This window comes from Oratosquilla oratoria, chromosome 30 (genome assembly GCF_046742065.1).
Source record: "Oratosquilla oratoria isolate Oo_2021 chromosome 30, ASM4674206v1, whole genome shotgun sequence".
NCBI classification, from domain to species: Eukaryota; Metazoa; Arthropoda; class Malacostraca; order Stomatopoda; family Squillidae; genus Oratosquilla; species Oratosquilla oratoria.
Window position 1 is genome coordinate 41,520,762 of NC_134806.1, and position 17,320 is coordinate 41,538,081.

The 17,320-nt window shown below is 39.3% G+C and overlaps 1 protein-coding gene across 1 annotated transcript; it reads right to left on the bottom strand.

Moving 5' to 3' along the window:
- Positions 1-7,393: 7,393 nt before the first annotated feature.
- Positions 7,394-14,455, bottom strand: LOC143041104 (U-scoloptoxin(16)-Er13a). Its single transcript, XM_076212823.1, has 4 exons — positions 14,298-14,455; positions 11,710-11,833; positions 11,331-11,457; positions 7,394-7,797 (listed from the first exon to the last, which is right to left on the bottom strand). The coding sequence occupies exons 2-4, from the start codon at positions 11,819-11,821 to the stop codon at positions 7,704-7,706; spliced, it is 333 nt and encodes a 110-aa protein (XP_076068938.1). The 5' UTR covers positions 11,822-11,833; positions 14,298-14,455; the 3' UTR covers positions 7,394-7,703.
- Between the last annotated feature and the right edge of the window lie 2,865 nt (positions 14,456-17,320).

Consider the following 17,320-nt stretch of genomic DNA (forward strand, 5'->3'; position numbering starts at 1 on the left):
CACAAATGCCTTAGCTGCAGGCGCATCACTGCCAGAAGCCTCACCTTTCGACAACACATGGAGAACTTGGTAACGCTCTCGAAAGCGACGAAACCACCCAGCAGTAGCTATGAATTCATGTGAAGCGTATTCTTCACCGTCACGTTCTTTCAACATGCGAAATTAACTTGTAGCCTTACTTTGGACTGCTTACAACATCACTTTCACATTTCTTTGCCTATTATCTTCCAACCACGTCTATAGCAACTTTTCCATCTCTGCCATAACTGTCGTACGCGATGCCGGGTTGCCACAACTATCTTACGCGTTGTGCTGCCAGACATATACAGCAAATTCATAATTGGTATCTGCTAGACGTGGTCGTAATTACGGGTGGTCGTAACTCGCGTACGTCGTAACTCGGATAGTGACTGTATATATATATATATATATATATATATATATATATATATATACATATGTGTATATATATATATATATATATATATACATATATATATGAATGTAAATAATAGAATCTATAGCATAACATTACATGAATACATAAGTGTAATACAACTAAAGATAAACATAAATGAAATAAGAATGATAATATTGGGTCTTTAGAAATAGTAATAATGATAATGATAATGATAATAGTAATAATGATGATATAGAAAATCATAAAAATTATATTTTATGAATTAATTTTACGGTGATAATTAGATGATTTACTAAAGTGGGATAAAAGAAAAACAAGAGGACATAAAAACAAAAAGAATAATTACAAAAGATATCTGAAACAGAATAGCTTTCCACACGGAGTGATATCTGAAGCAAATTGAATGAAGAAACAGCGAGTGCAAGAACTATACAAGAATTTAAGATCAAATTGGATGAGTAAAGCTACAAAAGAGGGTATGAGCATAGCTCTCTTCCCGTAAAATACAACTAGGTAAATACACACACACACACACACACACACACACACACACACACACACACACACACACACACACACACACACACACACACACACACACACACACACACACACACACACACACACACACACACACACACACACACACACACAAGAACTAGGGGGGTAGAGGAAAATGACAAGACCGGCCAACTCTTGTCATCGAGCCAGCTGTGATCCCTTTGACTTCTAGAGATTGCACCCCCTCCCCCCTTATAACAGATAATAATGGATTATGTTATGCAACAGTTGTATATCAATATAGAAGAAATACTAAATGATTATACCTAAAGTTTTTCAAAATAGCACATCAAGGTATCTTGGTTTGTAAGTTCATAAGTATCATCTTTACATTTCTTTGGCAGCAGTATTATGTACGCATGCGGGATCATGGATACACGCAATAAACAACACAATCTTGGTCTAATCAGGGTGATTAGGATTAACCTCACCATATCTTCATCCAGGTATTTAAAAGACACTTAGATTGTTCTTATTAAAATATAAGTTTCTCCAAAAATCTTATTTATATGTTTCTCAGGTGACATATTATTCATAACAATGACTCCCAGGTCCTTCTCATTTTCTACTTTTTTTATTCCTTCTTCTCCCAAATTATATGCTCCTGTTATTCTGTTTTTGCTTTTTCCAAATTCCATTATACTACACTTTTTTGTATTGAACTCCATCTCCCACTTCCTACTCCATTCCTGTACTTTATTTAGATCTCTCTGTAGTGATTCACAATCTTCTTCAGTTTTCACTCTTTTCAGTAGTTTTGCATCGTCTGCAAAGAAGGTCATATAGCTTTCAATTCCTTCATCCATATCATTAATATATATAGCAAACATTATTGGGGCCAGAACTGTTCCCTGCGGGACACCGCTTATTACTTCATTCCATTTTGAGTGCTGGTTTCTTATTACTACTCTCATTTTTCTTTCTTGCAAAAAGTCTTCCATCCAATTTAGTAATTTACCTTGTATTCCTCCTTCAGATTCTAGTTTCTTAAGCAACTTCTTATGTGGTACTTTGTCAAAAGCTTTTTTTAGGTCTAGAAATGCACAATCAGCCCATCCATCTCTTTCTTGTATTATATCTATTAGCCTTGAATAGAAACATATTAAATTGGTGACGCATGATCGTCCTTGTCTGAATCCAAATTGCCTTGGATTTAGTACGTTGTTTTTTTCCAAGTATTTTACCCATCTATTTTTGATAATTCTTTCACAAATTTTTGCTATTGTACTTGTTAGAGAGACTGGTCTATAGTTGGTAGGTTCTTCTTTATTTCCTCCTTTATATATAGGTACTATATTTGCTTTTTTCCAATCTTCTGGAACTTTTCCTTCTTTCAAGGAACTGCTTATTATGCTATGTATTTTGTCTGCCAGTTCATTCCTGCATTCTTTCAGAATCCAGTTTGCTATTTCATCTGGTCCATGCGATTTTCTGACATCAAGATTACTCAAGTGTATCAATATTTCATTCTTTGATACTTCTATTTCTTCTATAGGGGGGACTTTCTCTTTCCATTCAATCTCTTCAGGTTGTATGTTCTCCCTTGTAAACACTGATTTAAAATGTTTGTTCATAATTTCCGCCATTTCCATTTCCTCAGTGTATTCAACTCCCCCTTGTCTTAATTTCTCCAAGTCCTGTTTGTTTTTCAGTTTATTGTTTACAAATCTGTAGAATAGTTTTGGTTGATCTTTACATTTTTCTATGACGTCTTTTTCATATTTTCTCTTTTCTTCTCTGCACGTTTGTACATATTCATTTCTATAACCGGTATATATTTTCCATTTTTCAGGTCTTCTGTCTTTTTTCCATCTGGTCCAGGCTTTGTCTCTTTTGTCTTTTAACTCCCTACAACTTTTGTTGTACCAGCATTTTACATATTCTTTTTCTTGTTTTTGTCTTGGGACATACTTTTCCACTCCTTTTTTGTAAATTTTTGTCAAAATATTCCATTTCTTTTCCACTGATGTTTCTTCTTTGTATATTTCTTCCCAGTTTTCTTGTTGAAAGAATTCTCTTATTTTATCAAAGTTTGTTTTTTCATACATCATTCTTCCTTTTCTATATTGTTCATTTCTTTTCATATATTTTTCTTCATTAAGTTCCAGTTCAATCAATATGTGGTCACTTTTACCTATTGGTGTTTTATATTCAATCTTGTCCACTATTCTAGGTTCAGATGTAATTAATAAGTCTAGTCTCGATGGTTCTTCTTCATTTCTATACCTAGTGTTCTCCTGTATCCATTGTGTCATTGTGTGGTCAATAATCATTTCAAGTAGAGCGTTTCCCCATGAGTCGTCTCCACCCTTTACTGTCATTTCTTCCCAGCAGATTTCTTTGCAATTAAAGTCGCCCATCATAACTATTCTTCCTCCATCTTCCATTATTTTATTTAATGTTATCTTTGTGTCCTCTAACATACTTTTATGTTCACTCTCCTCCCATGAGGCTGTTTTTGGAGGCACATAATTTATCACAAATTTTCTGCTCTTCTTATCTCTGTCTTCCACTTATATCATAATCATCTCTACTGTATTCTTTCCATATATGACACCTTTCACGTTTATATCCTTCTTAGTCAGGAACATAACTCCACCCCCTTGTTTTTTCTCTCTGTTTCTAATCCAATAATTGTATGCATCATGTCCTACACTGTTGGGTGGTAGTGGGCCTTTTAATTTTGTTTCTACAATTCCCATTATGTCCGGTTCTTTTTCCTTCAAATAATCATTCAGCTCATTCAATCCTGTTATTAATCCATCTATATTTGTGTAAGACACTCTTAGTTTTCTGCCACTTCCATTGTGTTCTCTGTTTCCCTTATGTTTTTCTTTTGTATGTCGAACTTCCTTAGTTTCATGTTCACTACTCTCCAATAGAATCTCTCTTTCTCTGATTTCGTTCTGTTCTCGTTTTTTGCCTTAGCTTCAAGTCTTTTCTGCTTTTCTTCCTCTCTTTCCTCTTTATTCATTTCCCTTTTTATCCATATCTTTTTATATTGTTCACTTGTTGCTAGTTTCCCTGTTTTGGATAAGATATTCTCTGCCGTTGTTTGTGACTTGAATTTAATCTTAATTGGTCTGGTCTTGTCTGTGCTATACTTTCCGAGTCTAAATTTCTCTTCGATTTGTTTAATAATTTCTGGTTCATCTTCCTGAACTGATTCTAGTAATTGGCTTACTTTTTCATTTTCCTCTTTGATTCTTGTGGTTCTATCTGTGTTGTGTTTCTCTTCCATTCCTAATATAATTATACATTTCTTCTTGTCTGCTAAATCTCTTACTATATTCTCCTTTTGTCTCATCACTTTAATAACTGAGTCTTCAGTATGTTCTTTCAATTGCTGTTTGACTATGTCAGTGAATGAAACCTTATTTCCTTCTTGGGTTGTTTTCCAATTCTTAGTTTCTTTAGCTATTGTCTCTCTGTTTTCTTTACTATTCTTCTTCAATTCCTCATTCTCCACCTTTACCTCTCTTAACTGTCTTTTTAGGTCTTCTATTTCATCAGTTAAGTTTTTATTCGCCTTTTCTAGTTCTTCCAATCTTTCAACCCTTTGTAAAATGGTGTTCATATGACCTAACCTACTCTCCAAGTCCTCGATCACCTTATCAACCTTCTCCTCTAGTCTTGTCAGTCGGGGGGGGGGGGGGGGGGTTGTGTCCCCCCCACCCTCTTTAAATCCCTTGAAAATATTCTCATCACTTTCTACTGTATTGCTCTTATCTATACTTCTAATCTTTACATTTTTATTAGACATTTCGTCGTCGTCGGGAGGCCTTTTGTTTACCTTTCGCCTGTCTGCCTGGGCCAAGTCTACTCCTTCCTCATTTCCTTCCATTTCCCTCAGTAATCCCTCCCCCTTTCCTCTTTCCCTACTTTCCTACTACTCCACGAGCAATTTCCCCCCCACCCTGTAAAAACAATAGGCACTTCTCTTTGCGTTGGGATCCACAAACTTCAATTTTCTTCAGAACGTCTTCTAAGCCGTCCATTCGTTGAAGTGTGTGTGTGTGTGTGTGTGTGTGTGTGTGTGTGTGTGTGTGTGTGTGTGTGTGTGTGTGTATGTATGTATGATTTTTATGAAGAATGTTAAGAATAAGAGCTTATATCCTGTGAACTATGTCCATACACATCAGTTCAAGCGCTTCGGCATCAGAGACTTTACGAGTAACCACTTAATTCTATAAAACAGGAATTTCTACGGTCAAGTTCGAGCTTTTTCCTACGAAGAGAGATCCCACCGTACCAGTGGCTCTTCATAATAATAATAATAATAAAAAAATATATATATGGTACAACTAGTTGAGGTTGTCTCGCCTACTCCTCAAGGCTCAAGGTCAACCTGAGTGTCGTTGGTAAAACTTACGAGTCATGTCTTTACATAAGATCATGAGCATGAAGCAATCTGCAAGAGACCATTAGACTTGCAACTCCATGTCCATTATCACTTTTCATTCCTATCCATAAAGTTATCTAAACTTTTTTTTAAACAATCACTACTTTCAGAGCCCACTACATTGCTACAAATTATTTTTTGACATTTGTTAACCACTGCTGGTAAGCCAGTTCTTACTTATTTCCTTCTACTTAAATCTGTCCAATTTGAATCTATTACTACGAGTCCTACCCTGCTGTCTTGATATGATGACCTTGACCCATTTGAACACCTCTATTAGATTACCAGGTATTGTTCATCTTTTCAGAGAGTATAAATTGAGGTGCCTAAACCTGTAATCGTATGGTAAATTATTAATCCCATGTGTCATTTTGGTCATTCACCTCTGCTGTAAGACGTGGACCAAAACTGTACTGTATAGTCAAGGATGGGTCTAACTATCGCCAGATAGTTTAATGATTACCGCTGCATTTTTGTTTGTAATAGTCCTAACAATAAATCCTAAGGTCCTATGAGGCCTATTCCTAGCACTCTTTCCTGGACAGGTCCGAACTCACTAAAATTCCTTTTCACATTCTGTTTTCTTTAATGTAACATATTCTAATTATACCTGTTAGCTAGGTTATGTAGTCCTACGTTTAACACACCGCGCTTTGAGATATTGAAATCCGTTTGCCATTTCACCGACCATGCAAATATTTTATCAAGATCCTGCGATATGGCGTCCTATTTTAGTGTCATCCGCAAACTTACTAACAACACTACCAGTTCCATTATCCAAGTTGTTTATATATATAATTAACAATAAGGGATCCAAAACCTAGCCCTGGGGAACTCCACTACAAACACTACCACATTTAAATTGGCCAAATTTAATGTATATATCATCGTAACTATCATTATTTGCCACCTTGTAGAGATTAATGTGAAAGGATACTTTTGGTAAACCCATGTTGTGAACCAAGAAACAGATTATAACTTGCTAAATGTTCCTTGATACTATTATTATTATCATTATTATTATCATTATTATTATTATCATTATTATTATTATTATTATTATTATTATTATTATTATTATTATTATTATTATTATTATTATTATTACTATTATCATTATTATCATTATTATCATTATTATCATTATTATCATTATTATCATTATTATCATTATTATCATTATTATCATTATTATTATCATTATTATTATCATTATCATCATTATTATCATTATTAATATTGTTATTATTATTATAATTGTTGTTATTGTTATTATTATCATTATTGTTGTTATTGTTATTATTATCATTATTGTTATTATTATCATTATTGTTATTATTATCATTATTGTTATTATTATCATTATTGTTATTATTATCATTATTGTTATTATTATCATTATTGTTATTATTATCATTATTGTTATTATTATCATTATTGTTATTATTATCATTATTGTTATTATTATTATTATTATTATTATTATTATTATTATTATTATTATTATTATTATTATTATTATTATTATTATTATTATCATTACCATTATTATTATCATTACCATTATTATTATCATTACCATTATTATTATCATTACCATTATTATTATCATTACCATTATTATTATCATTATTATTATTATCATTATTATTATCATCATTATTATTATTATCATCATTATTATTATTACCATTATTATTATTATCATTATTATTATCATCATTATTATTATTGTTATCATCATTATTATTATTATTATTATTATTATCATTATTTATTATTATTACTATTATTACTATTATTATTATTATTATTATTGTTATTATTATTATTATTATTATTATTATTATTATTATTATTATTATTATCATTATTATTATTATTATTATTATTATTATATCTTTTTGTGTCGTACTTTTGTTTGTTGTATGATGGCAACGTATATGTTGTGTTGCTTGAGGCAATAACCTTTTCCAAAGAACTGGATGGATGAAAGAAAAACACGAACATAATCTTCCAACACCGTATTTATTGACATCTAACAGGTTTCCCGCCTTTCTGAAACTGTGACTGGAAGTTGCTAATATTTTTCTCTATACTGAGCAGGACACTGAATACTTCAAGTCGGGAATAAATTCGTAATGAAAGAAAGTCTCTAAGGAGGAGTTTCTACGCCCGTAGCAGTGCATGACACAGCGGTCTTAGGACAGTTGGTGGTGGACGTGGTAGTGGTGGCGTTGATAGTGGTGGCAGCGGTGGTGGTGGTAGAGTAGTCTGCTCTCTCTACCGAGCTCAGAACTACTGAAGGAGCATCTGGTTCTAGGGACCACAATATTCGTAGGGGCAGCACCCCGGGTGGGGGACTTTGTTGGATGCCAACCTGCATGGAGGTCTGGCAAAGACGAGGCCGCACCTGACGGAGACAAAGAAGAAGGTGAGGAGTTTACCACGCCAGGAGGCGCTGAGTACCCTTTGACGTTTTGGGGGACTGTTGGGGGGCAGGACACATACAGTCACTGCTTCTGCGAATCGGAGAGAAGTGCGGGACTCGAACCCACAACTGAGTGAATGCGAGACCAGCACGCTTCCGATGATACCACTAGAGAAGCCGAAAACGAAGAAGTAAGGATAGAGCCAGAAGTAAGTATTTGCGAGCACGGCGGGGTCAGCGGTAGGGCACGGGGTGATGGGGTGTCATTAGTCGAGAGCATGTTTTGATGAAGAAAATTATTGGTGATGATGATGATGATGATGATGATGATGATGATGATGATGATGATGATGATGATGATGATGATGATGATGATGATGATGATGACGATGACGATGACGACGACGACGATGATGATGATGATGATGATGATGATGATGATGATGATGATGATTCTATATGTATACCAAAAGTGTTCTCCCTCTTTATAAGGGAGTTAGCCAGCCAAGGCATGCACCCACCCATCCCGCTCTTATTCATCACCCCTTTGTTTCCCTTCTGTCCAGTGATAATACTGATAATGGCAATCATCACTATCATCGTTGGCTCGAGTTTCACCAAGTAAAAACCCGCAGCCCCACAGTGCCCGGCAACAGTCCTTGGGCCCTCATATCGATTAATTTGGGAAGAAATTTTGGACTGTTGCCTGTGTTGTATCAGTGTAGGGCGGCATAGGGGAGCAGTCACCGGTTGCCAGCTCTCCCTGTGTAAAACGGCGGTGAATAAACTGTCCAAGGTGATACAGAGAGGTCCCGGGATCCGTCCTGGCACCAAGTGCCAGCCCCTCGAGGGCTGCACCTCCTGAGACTCCGTCGTTGATCCCAGGAGGGCAAGGCGGAGGTGGAGGAGGAGGAGGAGGAGGAGGAGGCGGAGGAAGAGGAGCGGAAGGTGGTGGTAATTCGCGGAACTCGGCAATCAGGAGCTCGACACCATCTGCTCCTGCGAACTCGACCCTTGTCCTCCTCCGCCGTCATTCCTTCCTGCTGGCGCCCGTGAGTAGTCCTATAACATACGGGTGTATATTTACTGAACTACGGTGCCGAGGGAGGAATAGACACTCGGTATGGCTTAAGAGCTTTATTCAGGTGGATAGTCGTACGTCGGCCTGAGGACTGAGATGGAGCGGTCCCCTACGTGTGGGGGGGGGGAGTGACCGACCGAAAAGGCCTAGCGGCGAGTTACAGAACAGAAGGCAGACTGAATGGAATATCTACTGTGACTGACTGACTGAGTGGCCTACCCGCTTTTTTTTTTTTTTTTTTTTTTTTTTTTTTTTTTTTTTTTTTTTTTTTTTTTTTTTTTTATTGATTGCAAGTATACACAAAAGAAAACTTGCGCGGGTCACAACCCGCTTCCTCCTAGGAAGTCTGAGGAATTTTTACAATAAATTACAGTACTAAGAATGTATGCTGTCAGTCCCGCTCGAGGCAGGCGGTATATATACCCAGGCCCGATCTGACGCCTTGACCAGACGCGCCCTAATTGGGGTGACTCATCCTAGCCTTCGAGCGTCGAGTCAGGTCAGACTACCATCCAGTTCTAATGCATCACTTTGCACCTACAAGCATGCTTGTGGGGTACATGTGTATACCACAGGATCCGGGACATAATCCCTCCCGGACACAATCCCCCCGGACAAAATACCTCCGGACAATATCCCTCCTGGACAGAATCCCTCCACAAAAGTGAGCGGGCTGGACAAAATCCCCCCACATTATTCAGATTAGCAGCTCTCCTATTATATACTATCACATGCAAAGCAACTAACTATCTTACCTTACCTTACCGAGGTGCTAATGCATACAGTACAGACATTTATATACTTGTTTGAATAAATAATTTATGAAAAAAGTTTTTTGCTTCACTACTGCACCTTAGAAATATGTGAAAATATTATATACCTTAAAATATATAAACATATACTCACATATACAGTCAAATCCTGTATGAGAATATATATTAAAATACATTAATATATATATATATACATTAATATATCAAAATACATAAATAAACATATACTCAAGGAGGGATTCTGTCCAGGGGGGATATTGTCTTGGGGGGATTCTGTCCAGGAGGGATATTATCCGGAGGGATTTTGTCCGGGGGGATTGTGTCCAGGAGGGATTATGTCCGGACACCATACCGCAGCCCTCCCCCCCCCCAAGGGGAAGGTGGACCTTCTTCTTCGCCTGAGCCTCGAGCCTTGTCGCCCTCGAGCTGAGCCTCATCACCCCCCACCCCGCCCTACAACACAGAATTCTCAACCCTGTGCTTGCTGACAAACCTGTTATTTATACTCTGAAAATTTTCCTTGTTTTCGGGGATTCCCCTCGGCGCAAATCAGCTGGCCAGAACCTTTTTCGTTCCTTCATTCTTTCCTGCCTTCCTTCCTTTCTTTCTTTTCCTTTTTTCTCTCTTTCCATCGAAAGTGTCTGGACCTCCATTTATTCAGATGATTCTCCTTTTGTCTTTTTTCATCTTAATTTTCGGGTGAAGTATCCTTGTGCTTTCATTAGGCTTCTGATTTGGGATAGGTATGATGCATGCACATGCCTTAGTCTTTCAGGATATGTGGTTTCCAAGGCTTTCACTTAACCTTATCTGCATAAAACTTATAAGCGAAAAAGGGCGACTAAAACCCTTGATTGTTTTGTTTTTTTCACATTGAGAAAAATGTACCTCGTATGGGGCAGAGAATTGAAAATTAAGGAGACAGAAAGTAATTTAAGTACGATGGTTGTTACGAGGATGGATAGTATGGGAAATGAGGAGGTGAGGAGGAGAGCGGGGGTGGAAAAGGAATTGGCAGCTAGGGCTAATGAAAGAATACAAGGATGGTTTGGGCATATGAAGAGGATGAATGAAGAAAGTCTAGCGAAAAGAGTGTGGGAAGCAGAGGTGGATGGAGTGAACTAAAAGGAAAGACCGAGAATAAGAAGGATGAGTTGGGTGAAGGGGGCTTTGGGTAAAAGGGGAATGTCTGTTGAGCAGGGAAGGGAGAGGGCAAGAGATAGATGTGAGTGGAGAATATATATTGACACGGCCCGATGGAAGTTCTCCTCGTCCTCTCTATATAAGCATAAGGGGGCGGGAAGAGGGGGTCACCATGTAAAAAAAGCGGCTAGACCTACTGTGAATGTGCTGTGTCCTGCTCCACACCCTCTCCCCCTCTGACCAGGGTAGTTGGCAGGGGATGGGATGACATTTCATCCACAAGGAGCCAAGGTAAAAGGGAAACAAATGGGTAATGGATGGGAGTATTATAGGTGGGAGTGGGTGTATGCCTTGGCTTGCTACCTCTCTTGTAAGGGGGATGAAGCCTATTTGGATATATAGCTAGAAAAATTTGGGAAGATATTTGTTCTTATTAGCTGTACACTTTACCCTACCGACACCTGTTATTTTTCTTAGAAGTTGAGTGAAGAAGAACGATAAGTGTGCTGCCTGCTTACCCTATATGGTTCACATAGTAGTCGTTCACTTCGACAAAGCATGAGGTCGAGCTGCAGCCAGGCCCTTGCCGCTTCTCCCCATGCCGCATGTAGTTGCCATTAGCTAATTTGCACTGCCCTGGATGAGCTGTGGGACAAATATTGAACTGGAAATTGATTACCGTCCATGGGCAAGCGTGCGCCCCCCCCCCACACAAACACACACACACACAATTTAAAGTAAGGAATTATATATTGGAGAGTAGGGGACGGAGTCCCACGATCGTTGCTCCCTTCCTGTATACTGCAATTAGGTAAATGCACACAGACACATACACACATACATGTGTAAATATATGTGTGTATTTGTTTATCTGATTATAAGAGACTCGTAATATACCTGGATCCACAGTTCCACGTCTGGATGTGGCAGCAGCTTCACTCGATGGAAAGACAGACGCAGTGACTGCCACCAGCACCAGCACACCCACGATCCTCTGTGGAAACGCCATGGAGGTCCTTTGCTGTGGAGAAGAGTTGGAAGCTGTGAGGGAACTAGAAGTTGAGACAAAGCGACGACGGCGACGACGACAATGGCACAAAGTGTGAAATTTAAGTCGGGCCTGGCTGCAGCACGACCTCAGTCGAGATGTTTATGCGGGATGCACACACAAAGGATTACAAAAGATTACAAAGGCGGAGCATGCCGACAGGAGACTTTTGGTCCATAACTAGGTCAGATGCGAACAAAAAAATTAATAATGATGAATAAATGAATAAATGAATAAAAATATAATAATGTAGATAATAATGAATAAAATAAATAGATAAATGCATAGGTACAGTTAAATAATAAACAAACAGGTACATAGTAAATAATAATAAATTGATATATAACTAATAATAAATATGAATCAAGCAAATAATAATAAACAAACAAATGATAACAAAACAAATAAACAAATAATATAAAATAAATGACAGTAATTACAGCATCTTGCTTAGGTATTTATCTAAATGATTCTTAAAGCTTCGAACTCAACTATATTGCACTGCCTCTGCAGGAAGTTTATTCCATTCATTAACGACACGGTTGGCGAAGTTGTTTCTACCCACTTCCAAAATAAATCTATTTACTGACAGTTTAAGACCATTGTTTCTTGTCTGATTCTCATTCAGTGTGAAAATTTGGTCACTTTTCATGTTGTCGATTCCCTTTAGAATCTTAAAAACTTGTATCAAGTCACAATAAGTCAACGCTTTTTTAGGGAAAACAGATTCATATGTTTTAGTCGATTATTGTATGATTTATTTTTGATATTTTGAATCAGCTTTGTGGCTCGCTGTTGTACTTTTTCCAATAAGTCAATGTCATTAATGAGATTCGGTGACCATACGGAAACAGCATATTCCAAATGTGGATGAACTAACGATTTATATAGCTTGTTAATGAGAGATAGACTTTTTAAGTCAAAAGATCGCGCAATCAGTTCTAGAATCTTATTTGCTTTCTTTACTTTCACAGAGGCTGAAATGCACTGCTTAGATGATTTGAGATCGTTACTGATAATTACGCCGAGATCCTTTTCACTATCCACTTTGTTAACGAATTTCCAAATAACTTGTAATCGTACTTGCTGTTATTTTTACCTACGTGCATTACCTTGCATTTACTTGTGTTAAATTTCATTAGCCACTTTTCAGACCATTGCTGTAATTTATCTAAATGTTCTTGAATATCCAATTGATTGAAGTGATCATTTGCCATTCCGCACAGTTTTGGAAACAATTGATTTTAGTCCGTGGTCTATATAATTTATATATACTCACTCACACTCACACTCACACGCACACACACACACACACACACACACACACACACACACACACACACACACACACACACACACACACACACACACACACACACACACACACACACACACACACACACACACACACACACACACACCACACGCACGCACACACACACACACACACACACACACACACACACACACACACACACACACACACACACACACACACACACACACACACACACACACACACACACACACACACACACACACACACACACACACACACACGCAAACTAGACACTGCGAGATGCAAAGGCGGGATATCACGAACGTAGCTCCCCTTCCCGCAAAATACAACTAGGTAAATACAACTCGGTAAATACACACACACACACACACACACACACACACACACACACACACACACACACACACACACACACACACACACACACACACACACACACACACACACACACACACACACACACACACACACACACACACACACACACGCACACACACACACACACGCACACACGCACACGACTCGTGCCGCAGTGGTAGTTTCTGGCTGCCACTACGGCGGTCTGGGTTCGAATCCCGCCCAGGGCTGAAATACTTTCATTATCGCTGTATCTCGTAAGGTCACAGCATTACCCATAGATCGGTCATATATGAGATCTGAGCTCTCTTACGGGAGGGAAATAGTTGTCGATCACGAGTCCAACACGTGTTCCAAGACCATGGTGAATCACACACATGTAAGCGTGAACACAATAAATGAATAAATGAATAAATAAATAGATAAATAAATAAATGAATAAATAAATGAATAAATAAATAAATAAATAGATAAATGAATAAATAAATAAATAAATGAATAGATAAAAAAATAAAAAATAAATGAATAAATGAATAAATAAATAAATAAAATGGTGTATGTATGTGTGCGCGCATGCGTGTGTACTTGCGTGTTTGTGTATACAATTGCCACATACAAGCAAACCTTTGATAATCAGTTTTATATCAACTTGGTGCACAAGTCAATCAGTCCGTCAACCAGCCAGCTCATGGCTGTCAGTCGCTCCGTCCTACACACGTCTGTGACAGTCCCAACCCCCCCTTCCAGTGTCCACGATGTGGGGTGGGGATAGGCACCCACCTGGATATACCTGTCCTCTCCTTCCGAATCGTCTATCCCTTGCGCCAACGGTGTGAGAGGTGCTGAACCTTGATCTTTCTGGAGGACGACGACTGTTGTTCCTGAAGGAGTGTCGAGAGGTACTGGGTAGCGTCTGACTGAAGCCGTGGAGTTATATAGAAGACACCCATCTCACTCCCCTCTCCTCTTCCTCCTCCTCCTCCTCCTCCTCGACTCCATCCCCATCTCCATCCTCCAGGATATAACGTAGAAGAGGGCGTGGAAAAGAGATTCTTCTGCCCATCTATATACCAAAAGGCCTCTTCCCCCCTTGCAAGGGAAGTAGTCAGTGAAAGCGCTCACCCTATTCCCATCCGTCACCCATTTGTTTTACCTCTCATCTTAGATCCAGAAGATTGTTTAAAGCAGCGAGTCCAATATATCAGCAAGTGGCGGGTTTTCCGGCGCCCCTGGGGTGTCCGGTTCGTCCACTGCTGCTGCTGCTGTTTTCAGAGAATAGAAGAATCATAAGTATGGGGTGAGGCGGCAAGAGACCATAAGGCCTGCACTATGCAGTCCAATGTCCATTGCCACCTATCCTATTCCATTCGTTAACACTCAGTTGATAAACCAGGTCTTGTCTATTTCCTTATCAAACCTAAATGTGCCCAATTGAAATCCATTACTACGAGCCCTGCCCTGCGGTCTTAGTATGATGACCTTGCCTGCACCACCCTTGTTAAAACCTTTGACCCCTTTTGAATGCCTTTATAAGATTATCTATTACGGAAGTGTCTTATGTGTCGCCGTTGGTGGTCCTCCTCAGGGCCGCTGTTCCCAGGGACAGCCAAAGCGTCCAGGCTGGATGGCGCGATTTTGCAACGGTTGCACTAAGGCCGGCCATACACTATCATGTACACCTGACAGGTACGCCTGAACAGTCATGCCTGTCAGGTATACCCGATAGTGTATGGCGGGAAAAACTAGCCTCTCAGGCGACCTAACAACTAATGAAAATTCGATCAGTTGTCAGGTCGCCTGAGATAATAAGGAGAGAAAGTACAACTCATCTTCTCGAGAATCCATGGTATACCTGACAGGCGTAACTTTTCAGGTGTACCTGTCAGGTGTACATGATAGTGTATGACCGGCATAAGGGAGGTCCGGGCGTCCCCTGGAGGATCGGTGACGACGTCGTTGAAGAAATGTCTCTCTTCGTTCGACTCGGGTCGCGATGGCCGGGCGAGGGGTGAGGGGAGAGTGGCAAGAAGTGAGGGGCGAGGGGCGATAGGTGAGGGGACCATGATAAAGCACAAACACCCTCCTCCTCCTCCTTCTCCTCCTCCTCCTCCTCCTCCTCCTCCTCCTCTTCCTCCTCCTTCTCCTCCTCCTCCTCCTCCTCCTCCTCCTCCTCCTCCTCCTCCTCCTTCTCCTCCTCCTCCTCCTCCTCCTATGAGTTCATGTTTGTTCGTGTGTGTCCGGATGCAGGTGTAGCGGTATGGTCGGCCGCTCATATCTCAGCCGGTCGGCCGCTCATATCTCAGCCTCAAAGTCTTGCTCAAAGTTTTCCTCCTCTTCCTCCTCCACCTCCTCCTCCTCATTCTCCTCTTCCTTGAGTCCATGTTCGGTCCCTTGAGTCACCGGCAGAGGTGACACCACCGAGTACTAGCAAAAGCTAGTTAGACAACAGATCCCCTTGTAATGACTGGTGTCGACCTCGCATCATCAAGGGATCTACAGAGAAAAGTCTAATAAAGTTTCAGGTTCTCTGAACTTCAGGGGTAAATGTGTGATAAGCAAATCGTATAGACTATGAATCCGTCTGTATGTAAAGAATGCTTCTTCCTCGCGGCTTCTGACTTGTCAAACATCGCGATAAGGAGGGGAAGGGAGGTGGGGGGACATGCCAGATGGATGCAAGGCGTCAGAACCAAGCAAGCACACTACCTGGAATACTCAAACTGGTTTTCTTTTTTTTCTCAGAAAGATAAAAGTCGTGAACTTGAAGGTGAACAAGGAGGAGGAGAAGGAGGAGGAGGAGGAAGAGGAGGAGGGAGGAGGGTAGTGCCTCGGCGGGAATGAATAGGAGGTAGGAGGTTTGAACAGTGGTGCACAAGTACATATTTAGATACAGAATGGATATACTGTAGACACGTACTTCTTGACCTTTTGATAATTCCAGACTCCTAATACCCCCTTCAATTGACTGTCAAAATAATTATCATCATTCCTATCAGTTGCCAGTATGACTTCCAAATATGTCAATGGTCTGAATTTACTGTGTCCTGATTTATGATAAAGTTTATGAAAGTTTTGGGTAGTACTTAAGTCTGGTTTTATAATATGAGAAACTGGCAACATGGATTTAGACCAGGGAGAAGGACTACAGATTTAGTGTTCACATGGAAGATCATCTTAGAAAAACGATGGGAGTGGAATAGGAATACATACTTGACATTCATAGATTTAGAAAAGGCTTTTGACAGAATAGACAGAAGGAAATTATGGGAATAGATCAGTATTACAAGGTACCATCAAAATTAATAAAAGTGATGAACATTTTGTATGGAAATAGCAAGAGCAGGGTAAAAAAAAAAAAAAAAAAAAAAAAAGAGAGAAATTGAAAGTAGGTGGTTTGAGCTGAAGGCAGGAGTGAGGCAAGGAGGAATTTTATCCCCATTAGTGTTTATGATATTCATGGATAAGTGCATGAGGGAAATTTGTACTAATGAAGATAGCGAGATAACGATGGCACATGTGGATGATGTGGGAATAATAACGGAAAATCAAATTCAGTTACAGGATGCTATATATAGATGGCAAGAAGAAACAAGAAGGAAAGGATTGAAGATAAATGTGAAGAAAACTGAGGTGATATGTGTAGGGATAAATAGAGAAGAATGCAATATCGGTATAAATGAAAATCAGCTAAAAAGGTGAATAGATTTAATTATCAAAATCCATGTGAACACGTTGTATAGACACGGTAAAGGAAACATGGACTGGAGGTGAAGCTTTATTCCTGACGTTTCGTCTAACGACTT